At 38.1% G+C, this 15,413-nt stretch overlaps 1 protein-coding gene across 1 annotated transcript in view; it reads left to right on the forward strand.

Moving 5' to 3' along the window:
- rab13 (RAB13, member RAS oncogene family) overlaps positions 1-15,413 on the forward strand; it is an 89,905-nt gene that overhangs the window by 47,324 nt on the left and 27,168 nt on the right. The window contains exons 2-3 of the mRNA XM_039767921.1: positions 11,205-11,265; positions 12,834-12,894. Of these exons, the coding sequence (XP_039623855.1) occupies positions 11,205-11,265; positions 12,834-12,894 (122 nt within the window). The remainder of the gene's footprint in view (positions 1-11,204; positions 11,266-12,833; positions 12,895-15,413) is intronic.

Consider the following 15,413-nt stretch of genomic DNA (forward strand, 5'->3'; position numbering starts at 1 on the left):
GTCATCCATTGAGTGGTTTTAAAAGTTGAAAGGTTCCTGCGAGTTATGTAGGCTAACCTCAAACCATATGCCTTAATGCAGAGTTTAGGATGTGTTACTCTGATGCGATTAGTAGTGCAGAATTTGACTATTTCAGTGTTTGTTTGTTTTTTGTTTTTTTTTTGGTTAAAAATGTTCTTGGTTAGTCACCCAGAAGTAACACTTTACAGTGCTGCTATACAAGAGGTGACCATTAATCCCTGTCAGGAATAAATAGTGTGTGAAATTGTTGATTGTGGCTATGATTTGGGATTCAAATCTTTACTCAAAGAAACAAGATGCATATGATGGGGACCCTTGTCACACTAGGGTACATGTGTGAGCATAAAGTGTTACAGGGCTTTATTTTTTAACACATTTTATTGATAACACTCCTTCATGTTAAAAGGCACAAAGGTTTGTATTTTAGATAATAATAATAATGAACACTTTTTGCCCATACATGATAACCATGTAAGCAGCATTAAATTAAATACTCTGTTATATGTCTTGGGGAAAGATAAATTGAAAATGACACTTGCAGTTGAGAGGAAATGGCAAACACTGTGTTGTCAGGTGCTTATTGCACCTCATGTGTTGGCTGTCTGACACTAAAGTGTTTCCTGGGCCTGTATTCTCTTGTTTTCCACCCAGGGCAGGTTTAGAGGTGCTCCTGAATTGATGGATGCTGCATTTAAGATTAGAAAAGCTGTTGGTACAAATTATTGTAAAAAGGTCTTTTTCACAGGAAACATTGTACCTTTTAAATAATGTAATGGTAATTTTGTGTTTGAAATATTTTAATATTTGTTTTCTGTCTTACTGTTGTTTTTTTGTTTAACATACTATTACTATACTTGAATTTTAGGCTTTGAGGAAACAAAAACTTGGCTTGGCTGTGGATATGATTTTCACTGTCATGTGTTGGATGTAATACTACATTGTGGTGAGCCCTTCCATAGTTTACCAGCATATTTATCCAAGTAACTCGTTTAATCTGTGGCTGTTCTATTTAGGGGTACGTGTTCAATGACAGTCTCTGTTTTTGACATTCGTTGTTCTGGTGATATTATATCTAGCTGAGCATGGACTGTTGTGTTTGTGAGCATGTTTTCTTTTGCCTCAGAGATAAAAAAAGAACAGAACTAAACATTTCACTCTTTTTGTTTAAAAAAAAAATTATATAATAATAATTTGAGAAGCAAAATAAGGTTTTACATATGGGAAAAAGAAGTGATGCCATTGTTGTTTTCATTAACTGGCTCACTTTTGCAGAAGCAGTCTGCTTTTTTTCAATATAATACTTAAGCTTTGGAAAACTGCCAAAGTTTTTAAAAACCACAAAGTACCTTTTCAGCTCAAGAGCAAAATAAAAGTAACAAATTAAAACTATAGGTCCTAATTATACTTTTATGTTATATGCTATATTTCAGAGTACAGAATCACACAATGCATTGCAAAGTACATTAGGATACAGCACAAACCAAAGCGGGTATTATTAATTTATAGTGGTCACTTGAGTAGATACATGTTTTTTTATTATTTCTAAAGTACGGCAGGTTATTACCTGTATTTGTATAACATGTTAAGGTAAGAAAGCAAATATTTACGTTTTGTTATGGACCCTTTTGTCCTTGCTAGCTGAAATGATAGTTTCCTATTATCATCTACACTACCTCTGATAACTATCAGTTTCTCTGCTCTCAAGAATTTGTATTTTTTGTGTATAATTGGACTGCATAATTATGGCAACACCTTGCTAGGTTGGAAGCATGAGCGCTGCTTCTTTGTGTTTCATAATTTAACATGGTTTCAAAATAATAGAGTATGTTTAATCCCACATTATTAAACTGGATGGCTTGTTAAATAATTGAATCCATAGTCTGTGAAAAGCAGTAAATAAGGCTGGGGCAGGATTGGGGTTCCCATATCTTGCTGCTGATCTCTACTCTGACTACACTGGAGGAGGCTGGACAGATTCCTTTTATGTCAGATCTGGGAGTACTTCCAGTGCCAAGGCATAGCCCGATGGCAGCAGTTCCTGGTCAAGGGGAAGCCCCAAAAAAATGGGATTATGAATCCCTGCAGTAGTGCTGGTTCATGGTCCATTATGCCATGCATGTGACCACATTACCAAGGTCCTGGGATGCTGCCATCTGGCGCATTGGGGATAAACATATTCCAGTGAAGGCACCTTCCCCCATTGTTCCTTTGTTTTGGCCTCCTGTCTCAGCAAGAGTCTCATACCTTTCCCAGACAGGATGCTAGGGCTTTGCTTCTCAGCAATGGTCCTCCTTTTCTCCTGAGTAAGATTCCGGATTATCCTGCCTGACATTTTATAATGTGTGTGTAGTGTGCATGTCTGCAATATATATAAAGAGAGAGACAAGAAGCAGGACTTGGAGTTTCATAGGCAAGTCATTTTAAGCCTTGGTCCATTTGTTTTCTCGTCTGTTCTGGGGTTTCACTTGCTGTGAGCTTCCATGTGTCACTATTGTTCAAACTATTTCTAAAGAGGTGAAATGTCATGCGGGTTCTAATGCATTCACACTACATTATCTTTACAACCTATACTGTTTTACAGTAAATTCAACTGAATCCTCTAGTTCAGGGGTCGGCAACTGGCAACTTGCAAGCCACATGTGCTCTTTGACCATGTGGCTGCGGCTCTTCTCAGAACAACAGACACAGTCACATTTTCATGTATCAACATATTATTTCACAGTAATTTAATAAAGATAGTTTGTTTATGGGTTAATATTATTTTTTATTTAGATGTTTCTTTAGCTATATGTGAATCATGCTGTTTGTCCCGTGCATGGACTGCCTGAGATTACATTTCCAGTCAAATGATATGTTCTCCAGAGTTTTCTTCAGTACCTGAGATTGGATATATGCTTTAATGCAGGAGGCCCACACTTTTTCGGCTTGCAAGCTACTTTTTAAAATGACCAGGTCAAAATGTTCTACCTACTTTAAAAATGACTATATCTATCTATCTATCTATCTATCTATCTATCTATCTATCTATCTATCTATCTATCTATCTATCTATCTATCTATCTATCTATCTATCTATCTATCTATCTATCTATCTATCTATCTATCTATAATAAAAGGCAAAGCCCTCACTCATCACTAATTCTCCAACTTCCCGTGTATGCTGAAATTTGGCAGGCTCATTCCTTACAGCTTACTTACAAAAGTTGGGCAGGTCTCATTTTGAAATTCTTCACATAACGGTCGACAACGTCCGCCATGTTGAACTTTCTTATTTTTGGCCCCATCTTCACGAAATTTGGTAGGCGGCTTCCCTGCGCTAACCGAAACTGATGTACATACTTATTTCGATGGTATGATGCCACTGTCGGCCGCCATATTGAACTTTCCAATGTCACTAATTTTTCAACTCCCGTGTAGGTAGAAGGCTGACCCCATCTTCACGAAATTTGGTAGGTGGCTTCCCTGCGCTAACCAAAACCAATGTATGTACTTATTTCGGTGGTATGACGCCACTGTCAGCCGCCATATTGAACTTTCCAACGTCACTAATTCTCCAACTTCCTATGTAGGTAGAAGGCTGAAATTTGGCAGGCTCATTCCTTGCAGATTACTTACAAAAGTTAAGCAGGTTTCATTTTGAAATTCTACGCGTAACGGTCGACAACGTCCGCCATGTTAAACTTTCTTCTTTATGGCCCCAACTTCACGAAATTTGGTAGGTGGCTTCCCTGCGCTAACCGAAACCAATGTACGTACTGTGGGGTACAGCCCGGACACAGACAGGTAGACATGTTCTTTCTCCACACACGTTTATTTACAAGTTCCAAACACAAGGAAAGTGCACTAACCCAGTGCCACAGCACCAATCACCCCTTACAGTCCTGGCCGCACAACAATGCCTTGCTCAGTCCTCCTGACCGCCTCCACTCCTTTCCTCCAAGCTCCGTCTTCTTCCACCCGACTCTTGCTGCCGACTGGAGGGAGGCGGTCCCTTTTATCCGCACCCGGATGAGCTCCAGGTGCTCCCCGACAATCTTCCGCTGATACGCCCCAGTGTGGCAGAAGTGCCGGCTGTTCTCCCGGAAGCTTTCCGGGTGTCCCTGCTTTTCTTCCCCCCCAGCACTTCCTGGTGTGGTGGAAGTACTGGGGTCCAGGGTTCCCAAGGCATTGGGGCGGTGACCACGGGCCCCTACAGGGTGGGGCTTCCATGCCCTGAACCCGTGGCCCCAAAGCAACCAGGAAGGCGGCCCCCACGTGATCCTAGATGGGCGCACGCCCACTTCCGGTCCTCCAAGGCGTCCCGGCTGGGTCATGGCCCCTGGCATCCTCAACAGTATTTATTTCGGTGGTGTGATGCCACTGTCGGCTGACATATTGAACTTTTTAACGGTCTTTGTTACTTATGGGCCACATTGCCTTCCTTGCTTCGCCACGGGATTCACGTCTCCCTGCTGATAACTACAGCCTTTTTATTAAATCCACGGCTTCTCCGCTGTTTTATTGTTCATTTATTACTATTATAGGTATTGTGTAGGTATTTTAGACTTACTTTACATTGTTCAGGTACCCATTTCCTTTATCATTCCAACCATACCCCCATTAACATGTCTATCGAGGTGATCACCATCGATCAAAGAACGGTCACTTACCGAGTGGTTTCCATGCCCGGAGATGGCACCTACCTTTTCCATTCTCTTTGTTACATATTGCACGGCCATATCTGGAGAAACATTGTGTCTTATGTATTGAATGACTGGGACAGGTTCAAGGTGTGGACTGATGACGGTACAGGAGATAATTATACTACACAGGAGCACTATAAAAGTGAAATGCTTAAGCCCTTCACCTATGCATCTGCATGTGAGTTGATAGCTGCCGCTGAATTGTTCGGTTGTCGCTTTCAAGTGTACCGTAATGGGCAAACTATTTTACACCTTTTGTCACTACCGCCAATGCCTCTTAAACATTTTAGATTGACAGGTGACGATTTCAGTAGTGGACACTTTGATGTTTATGAATGTTTCAACTCTCAAAAGCTGGATGTGAAGTTATCGATGAAACCGGTTGTATACTTACAATGCTTGACAGATGCCGAATGTCTCTTCAACACAAGTCCTACAAATACTGTCGTAATTGAAACAAACCATGAAACTCATGCTCAAGAGTAAGCTCAGCGCACAGCTTGGTCATATTACAACCGGAGGGCCGAACTCACAATGTGGTATACAAAGAGATCCTTAACAAATAATTATTGGTATATTATCCCTCAGTTTAAAAAGGTTTAATTTTCTTCTTAATAAAAATTTTAAGGCAGTACTTAGCCGGCGCGAAGCGCGGGTATTTTGCTAGTCTATCTATATACTGAGTATACCTTGCATAACTGAATAACCTTTATGGCACAATAACAATTCAATACTTTTATGGTAACTACAGTATTTGGATTTAATAGTCTTCATGTGGGAAAAGGCTGACTCGCATAAATAAGTAAATCCGAATAATGCAGTCAAGGAGGTAGCACATTTCCTCAACTTTGGGTACTTTTCCTCTGTGAGTAAGTTCTAAAACTGTCCAAGAGCCCCAGACTTAAGCTGAATGTCATCCTGTAGTGTCAAAATCTCATCCTCCACTGTAGAGGAGTTTTAGGTGAAACAGTGTTGCAATTTTTGATGCGGGTGAATTACACTGAACATCTTCCCTAAATGGATAGCACTTAAATGTAGCGATTAGCTCAAGTAAAGCTGAGTTTTGAAACCGTCTGTCAAAGTCTGACAGGCAGTTTTCAATCAGCTCTGTAGCGTATGCTGTCAAGTTGCGCACATCAATCAATCAATCAACATTTATTTATATAGGACATATTCATACAAAAAAATGTAGCTCAAAGTGCTTTACAAAATGAATAGAAAAATAGAAGACACAATAAAAAATAAACATAAGTCAACATTAATTAACATAGAATAAGAGTAAGGTCCGATGGCCAGGGTGGACAGAAAAAACAAAAACTCCAAAGGCTGGAGAAAAAAATAAAATCTGTAGGGGTTCCGGACCAAAAGACCGCCCAGTCCCCTCTGGGCAATCTACCTAACATAAGTCAAACAGTCCTCTTTGTATTTAGGGTTTTCATGGAAGGACCTGATGATGATGGTCACGTAGACTTCTGGCTTTCAGTCTATCAATGCCTTCCATTGCGTCTCCAGCACTGACACGAGGTTTTGGATGTTCCCCAAATATCACTCGGAATGATGCTTCGTGTGTCTGCCTTTGCTTTTGAATTCAGCTGAGTGAAAAATGACGGCTGTCCGATTAACTGTGATTTTAGTTCCCTCTCCTTTCTCTTTCTCAGATCGCTTTTCGGAAGGAAGTCAATTTCGTAGTTTTTATGAACAGTTCGAAAGTGCCTTTCCACATTTTCCTTATTTGTAATAGCAATGATAGATTGACAGATTAGACAAACACACTTCGATTATGACATTGTGAGAGAAAATAATCCTCTTCCAATTCAACATTCAGCCCATACCCTCCCCAAACATTTTTTTTTAATCCCTTCTTTAGTCGATATTAATTGAAAGGCTAACTAGATCACTTAGCCGGAGTTTTGCAGTAGCTCGCGCATTTGATAGTGCGTGCGGGATGACCAGTATGTTCGAAGAAAAGAGATCTCAGACTTGCCGCCCTGTATGTCAATCAAGTGGCAAATGCCATAGGGAGGATAAATGATAGACTAACGTTTAAAAATTTTTTTTTTTTGAATGCAATCTACCGGTCGATCATGATCGATGCATTGGGCACCTCTGCTTTAATGTTTGTGATTCTTAAATCTTTCAAATACATGTTGTGGTAAATCACCACCACTCCTTCCCATTTCTCCTATTTACATATTTTAGCCAGCTGAGTTCAGACTGGTGAGTATATTTTGCACTGCTCATTCAGCACAGTTGTAGTAGTAACATGAGTGAAGGGCAGATGACTGCAGAAATGAGCAAACATTACTCAGGAAAGGATGGATGAGAGTAAAGACATTCACTACAGAACTAAACCATGTTGTAGTATTAGTCACCTTTGTGCTGTTACATGTTCGAGTGATTTAAAACTGAAATGCCAAACCACAAGATGCTAACTAGGAAAAAACAGTGAAAACATAAGATGAAAACCGTGATTTTTAAGCCAAATGGGAAGAAAATCATGGTTTTGCACAAAACTATATGGGTCTTCCAAAATGCCTAATTTGAAATGAAAAGTTATCCCAGAACAAAAAATCCAATTTTGAACATCACTTTTTAAGAAAACAAGAAGTATTTGCAAAAAACAATTCTTTCAGAGAACAAAGGAAAAAAGTGGTGACAGAATTTAAGCAAAAAATGTAACAATCAAGGTCGATATGCAGCAACTGGATACAATCTCCAAGTAATGTGACTGCAGCAAGTTTTGCTGTTTCTTGTGAGATTGTAAAGCATGGAAAAACTTTCTTTGGATGGAGATTATGTAAACAAAGTGCTTTTAAAATCTGGCCAAACAACTCTGACTTCAAAAATAAAGAAGATACTGTTAAAAAAAATTAAAGACACTCTACTATATGAAAAAAACTGTTCATGACAGAATCATTAAGATGGGCAAGAATGAGGCAGATCAACAGATTAATGATATAAAATCTAGTGAATCAACAGTTTAGACTAGTGTCCACTTGCGATACTGCCACATTGAGAGCGATCATTGAACTAGTGGATGGGGTTTCACCTGTGGTTGGCTGCAATTCACCTTCATTGTTGCCACTGTGATTTGAGCCCCAGTGTCAGTTTGCTTTTAGTGGGTTGGGGTTTCATCCGGGATCAACCACCAGGGCCCACTTACAATGCTGCCATGGCCCACAGGTTGGGGAACACTGCCATAACCACTGTAAGCACTCAAAATAACAAATGAAGCTTTCACAAACTATAGGAAATCACAAACTTAGAGATGAAAGGCTGCTGTGGAGGAAGACAGACAATGATGTGAACACCATTGATGATGGATTTGTTGCTTTACAGCAATTTTGCAATCTCAAGACACAAATCAATCTCTGAGAACAATTTTTTTTTTGGATAAATGAGTTTGTTCTGTTGTTTGAGGCACGTTTTAAATTAAAAAGCACAGGCTCTATATTTTTTAAAATGTATAAAAATTTCATTTTAAAAACAAATGAGTAATTATTGTTTAACTATATTGTGACAACATAATTGTAGGTACTCTGCTGGCTGGTTCTCAAACCTACACAAACTCTAATCACTCTATTATTAAAAAAAAAAAACTTGAGATGAGACTTTTTTCCTGTGAAGAGACGTGATCTTTTGAAGAGAGACAGAGAGACACTTTCATGTCCCACGAGACGGTCAAGTCACGCCATAATTACAACCTTTGGAAGCAAGTCCCGTGATACACATGCAGAGCAGGTTAGAGATAATGGAAGTCTGAAAATTCGAAAGTCTCAAAAAAAGCCCCCTAATGTTCATAAAGAATGAGCACTGAATAATGACCGCAGAAGCAAGTAATGAAAAGAGCTGAATATTTTGCATAAAATATACCACTCTATTTTTCATTTGTGATGTTATAACAGTTGTCCACTCTATATGTATTGCACAACCATAGTGTATTATAAATTAATGGAGGGTGACTGCAAACAGAAAGCAAGTGGTAGTTTTCATTATTCTAATCAAAAGCTGTTGATAGTATGTGTAATAAATGTTTAACACATTATTGTTAATTTTTCATACATGTATGTAAACGTATGCCTGAATAAACTTTATATTTCTGACTGTTTTAATTCTGGGTGTTCCAATGATGCCATGGTAAGTTTTGCTGCACAGCTCCAATGTCATGGTTTTAATACCAGTCCCACCACTGCCTTTACGGAGGTTGCACATTTCCCCTATGTTTCCTTGGGGTCCTTCTGATTGCCAGCAAAAATCCTTGGCCTCAGTGCCACTATAGGTATAGTATGTAACAAAATCAAAAAGTTTGGTCCTGATGACACCCCTTGGTAGGAGCAGACCTTCAAAAATGGAAACAAAACATGTGTCTTTGGATTTGCCATGTTTAGGCTTTCAGAAAGCCTGCTTCTAACTGTTTTTTTTCCATATTTAGATACCTACATAGGAATTTTCAGAGGTTATAAACAAACAAGAAGCTTCATCAAGATTTGACCAGCAGACCTTTCAAATGTGAAATGATCATTTTGACCAGCTTAATGCACTGGAATGTCCAGACATTTTTTTAAATTATTTTTCCTGTGTTCTACATTCTTTTTCAAAAAACAACTCTTACTTTTCTTATGTGAATCTTAATTAATTTTATATTCTAAAGATGGGTTAAATTCACCATTTTGTCAGTAAGGGCTCGTTTATAATTCATGCTCAAAACGTGGACGCATCATAGCTGCCATGTGTTCCCAGGATTCATTTTACGCATCCTCTAAGCACATCCTCAGAAATTAGCACGATGCGTGCATGAGTCAGGGATTGCAGTGTGATAAAAGTCGGAATGTGATGTCAGAGCCTCTGTTTACTATCTACATGTGACAGAAAGCTGCTTTGAGGATCATTCAGGATCGATGTGCAAGCTTCGATGTTTGATTAATGGTTCGATGTGGTGAAGCAAAATGCCGACATACAAATGCATTCATGGTGCATTTATATTCAAGCATCGCATATTCCCCATCATAATGACACAATACATTCTAAAAGTCTCATATACCATCTTCTGTGCCAACTTTTTTTTTTTTTTTGCACCATCCATGATTCCCTGCTGGTATCCGGGGCACCTCCATGCTGCAGGGAGAGCTCCATCTGGTGGCCTGAGGGTATTCCCGGCCATAGACCACACCTCGTAGTTTACTTTATCATTAAATTAGACATTCGTAAATGTCATCTTAAAACCGACCCAGTTGTTAATTGCTCCGTGACTGTTAAGAATAGGTTGGATGAATGAAACATATGATGTTTGATTCTGCTTCACTTTTTTCACGAATCACACCAATCCAACATCTTTCATCCCAACATAGCCAACAATAGCATACTGGTCTGATGTGAGGGGCGCATCTGATCCATCAGGGTTGGGATTGTGAGAGGGCAGGATCTCAGCCGTTGCTTCAGTGGTGAATATTTGGACAGTCAATTGACTGTCTTCATCAGACACCCAGCTGACTTTGAGTTTGCCATCTTCTGTGGTGATATAATACTGGTATTCTCAAGTACCAGGTACTGTATTGGCCATGAGGAATTGCATTTTCTGGTCAGCAATATAAGATAGGACATCATTATTTGATATGAAAAAAGTTTGACATTTTTGATAACTTACTGATTGAAAAGTCAATGATTACTATTATTGACACTTGGCGCATTCGGCCTCAGCTTTGGATGGATAATAAACATGAAAAATGTAATAATAAAGGTAAGGTTTGTGTTAGGAGAAAGAAGGGACCATGTAGAATAAGTGGAACATATTTTTTAAATTATCTGCAAGTTCCCACATGCTGCTTGGGTGCTCTGAAATTGAAGACCAAAATGAGTTTTGGATTTGAGAGTTCTGCTATTCAAACCCTGATATAGATAATTTTTTGCTTACTGCTTTTTCAGAAAGCAAGCCTATATAGTTCTCTGAATAAGGAAAAAAAAATAAAAGTCTGTGTTGGTTACAAATATGTATTTCTGAGGTTTAAACATAGCAAAGCCAAAAACTCAGATTAAACTTTGCTCAGTTTCAATGGGCTGCTTTGACAATGCATGGTTATCTGGACCAAATGCTTTAATTTTGTCTCTCTCTATACCAATTATTGTACCAGCATGCAAATTCTGAGCCTGCTCGGTGGTTTAGTTCTTGAGCTATGGACTTGTGAAACGTGATTAAAAAAATTAGGCTAAATAAAATTGACACCCGTCTCCCCTTGGTTAACTGGCTGTATCTTGGAAAGTATTGATCTTACGTCAAAAAAACGTTACAGGGTGTCTCGAGTAACTATGGTATACCTGGTAATTTTTCCAGAATTTGTGAATGGGCCATTGGTTGATTTGACATGGAATGATCCTTTGGAATTACTTTTATTTCTTTCATTTTTAGAACAGACCGGTTTCATGAAAATGCTTACTTCACTTATGTTTATATTGAATTTCAAGAAAACTTCTGAAAAAATAAATCTGGATGTTCTGTCATTACAGGGATTGATTTTAAAGTAAAGACGGTGGACGTTGATGGTAAAAAGATTAAACTCCAAGTTTGGTAAGTTTATTTTGTTTCTTTCTTTCTTTCTCTTGTGTACATAGATAGATAGATACTTTATTAATCCCAAGGGAAAATTCACATAATCCAGCAGCAGTATACTGGTACAAAAAAACAATATTAAATTAAAGAGTAATAAAAATGCATGTAAAAACAGACAATACCTTTGAATAATGGTAGCGTTTACCCCTAACCCCCCCACCCCCCAGGGGAAACTGAAGAGTCGCATAGTGTGGGAAAGGAACGATTTCCGCAGTCTGTCAGTGGAGCAGGACAGTGACAGCAGTCAGTCACTGAATCTACTCCTCTGCCTGGAGATGACAGTGTTCATTGGATGCAGTGAATTCTCCAAGATTGACAGGAGTTTGCTTAGCGCCCGTCGCTTTGCCACATATGTTAAACTGTCCAGCTTCATTCCTACAATAGAGCTTGCCTTCCAAACAAGTTTGATCAGGTGTGATGCGTCCGTAATCTTTATGCTGCCTCCCCAGCACACCACCGCATAGAAGAGGGCACTTGCCACAACCGTCTGGTAGAACATCTGCAGCATCTTATTGCAGATGTTGAAGGACGGAAACCTTCTAAGGAATTATAGTCGGCTCTGACCTTTCTTACACAGAGAATCAGTATTGGCAGTCCAGTCCAATTTATCATCCAGATGTTGCCTTCTTTAGTCTTCCTTCATAGCTGTTCTTTTGTCCAACATTTGGAATAATTTCAGAGACTAAGGACCAGGTGACAAAACAAATGTCTCTTTACCCAAATATGGTTGTTTATGTATGCAAATGTTGTAAAGTTATGTACTGTATATTAATATTGCATTATTATATTTGTAAGCCTGCCTAAATTCTCCTATCTTGTACTCAGTAAACTGTGCTATAAATGAATAAATTGAAAATAAATGGAGAAAACAACACAGAAAATTAATTGGGAAAAGGCCAATTAAAGCATTAGTACCACAGTGTAGAAAAGAAAACCAGCTTTGTTGATGTAGTGCTGGTACTTCCCACCCATGTGTACAAAGGTGGTTAGTCTCCCGTTCTTAAACTCAATTCTTTTGTTCTTGTATCCACCTTATCTTATAAAAGCTGCAATCTCAGTATTTTTATCTAGAAATCTTCTGTTTGTTTCTTTGTAGCTTGGAGGTTTTATAATAAAGTCACTTGTGTCATTTAGTCAAAAAAGACCCTTCATTAATGTGGTAATGCTAGATCCATATAAGATTGCATATTTACAAAACTTATTAATACTTTTTGCAACCATCCATTTTATAAATCTGCATTTTATCATTATAGGGTTGCAGGTTCAGAAATGAATAAGTGGACAGTATTACAACTAATTAAAAGAATGTTTACTTGAGTAGCAAAACCAGTTATATGTAATAACTTTAAAAATAAGCATTAAATATTTATTGATAAACTGAACCTGGAGTAAAGCAAAGACTGTGATACATCAGATGACAAACTGAATGATTCTACATCTTACAAGTGTCCTGCATGGGACTAGTATTTTTTATTAGTCACAGTCCCTCTGAGGGTCAACATTCCTGACTTGTTTATTCTTGACAGGGACACTGCTGGTCAAGAACGATTTAAGACCATCACTACTGCCTATTACCGTGGTGCAATGGTGAGTCTTTATCATTGTTGTTATCCACATTTTTGCATTTCCTCTGTACCTGCAGTATATAGAATAATTGCCAAAGTTATTTACCAGTTTCCTGAGTTGGCGACAGAGTTATACTTGGGTAAAGTAGCATAAATACAGTTCTTTCCTGGACAGAGCAGGGCACTGGGAAGGGAAATTTTTTTAAAGCTTAAAGTTGATTTAGATATACAGAGTTTATTACTATATCAGAACTTCCTAGAGTCTTCATGGAGATTCGGAAAATATGCATATATGAACTTCAATGGTAACACAATCCTCATGTAACTGAATAGAATCATAGGAAGCAAATTTTATTTTAAAAGCTATTATGTCATAATTGTTTACATTTCATTAGTCATTTAGTATCCCACTTGCAGGACAACATTGCTCACTCAATCTCATGTATGTGTTACTTCAATTAATTCTGTTTATGGCTAAGTTTGCAAATAGGACATTCATTTTTTTTTTAATGTTTTTATTGTATTTGGAAACAATTTGAATCAAAAATAGCAAATGACATAATGAGAATAAAAGAAAGCTTTCTTCCACTCATTATTCTGAACAGAAGGCATATGGAGTGTTAATGGAATCAACTAGCTAGTACTGAGAATGCCTTCTCCCAACCCACCCCCTGGGACCAACTCTGAAGTAAGTTATGAATATACATATACCTATGGCAGGGTTTATACAGGTACTGGAAATCCTGGAAAGTCATGAAAAATTAACAAGCGAAAATCCAGTACTGAAAAGTCCTTGAAATTCTAAAAAGTTTGAAATGGTACTCAAAAGTCATGGAAAATATTAAAGTGAATTAAAATAAAAACATGTCATTAGAAACAAAATATTTCACCAACAAAAAAAAACAAATCTCACCTTAATATCACATTTCATATCCTTGCACCTTAGTATTACATTGAGTTGTGTTCTGTGCATGAACTGGTATGGCTATGTAGTAGCCATTAGCCTGGAAATCAAATTACTAGTGTTGTGCTAGCATTTAATGTTAAATACAAGGTACTAGTAAATTAAACTGTGTATGTTAAACATATCCCAGTGATTTAGCAAGCAGCCGTAATTCCAAGAAATTGTGCTTTTGACTTGAAATGGTTTGAAATGCTGATTACAAAGATTGGCTTCAACAAGAAAAATCAAATACGCATTTACCAGGGTGCCATTACTGTATGAAGGAGCATGACATTTGATGATATAGGTAAGTCCTCCTTGAAAAACCATATGAACCAAAGTAAACATTTTGAACTAAAGAAGAACAAGGAATCCACTAATTCTGTTAAGAATTTGTTGGATCTTTGTGGGGCTGTTGTCACATCTGACCTCTGTACCAGCAAGCTGTTTAAGTGTTTAATGTTTAGCATCTGCAGTAAGGTATGAAATGGAAGGAGAAAGTTCAGCAAAGCACAATGAAGTTGTGAAGGTCAATGGTTAGCAATTTTGTTATAAACTTTGATTTCCAGTACCAGGTGCTAAAGCGGTGTGTTGATGTTGCTTTGCAGGAAGTATAAAGGGAGTGAGAGAGAAACAGAGAAGTGGTGTCCTGTGATCGAAGACCAAACAGGAGAGACACAGTGGCTTTGGGAGGGGGATAGGAACCTCAGAGGTTTAATTGTCTGATTTCTTTTCTCCATTATATAAATGTATATGACAATAGCAGTAAGCCCCTATATACAATATTGCCCCTAATCAATGTTACTCCTTTTTTATAAATGCACCTCCTCCCCCACTTTTCAATTTTATATACTATATAAGTAAGACCATGTACAACAATCATAATGGGAGCAAAGACTTTGGACCATCAGTGTCAGTTTAAGCTTAAAGTGCCCACCACAAGCTACTCCATTTTAATATACATTTGTATCTACACGCTTTCAAAGATGGCCCCCTGCCCTGCCCTCTAAAATTGTTTACATTTACATGCATGTCTGGTTACTTTTAATTCTTTTACTCAAAGTTTGAAGTGGGCTCACTACTTCTTCATTTTTTGCTTTTGATTACCAACACTTTCAATTGCATACCAGCAGTATTTTGTAGTGTACTAGCTCTCATCATGGTTCTTCATTTTGCTACATGTACCTCCAGCTCCCAGATGCGACGCTGATAACTCTGAAAAGGACTACTCTCCAACCCACAACCAATCTTTTATCACGCTACTTAAATAGCGCAATACCCCAGTGTCTGTCTTAGATTGTGCCGCTTTAATTTCTAATGGTGAAGGCAAAGAAGTTGTGTCATGATGGTTTAAGCTATTTCTCCACATTCCCCATGTTAATACATCAGTGGCACAGGGCACCAGTACTTAAAATATATACTTCAAGGATTGGTTTGCATATACATTTGTATCTGCAAACTTTAAAGGGGGACCACATACAACTGACGTAAAAGAATAAAAAATACCGTACTTGAGGGAATGATGTAAACAAATTAAAATCTTGAGCATTTAATAATAGTAATATGTACTCAGATTTCACATTAGTCTTACTGATTAC

Source organism: Polypterus senegalus, chromosome 1 (assembly GCF_016835505.1).
Source record: "Polypterus senegalus isolate Bchr_013 chromosome 1, ASM1683550v1, whole genome shotgun sequence".
NCBI lineage: Eukaryota > Metazoa > Chordata > Cladistia > Polypteriformes > Polypteridae > Polypterus > Polypterus senegalus.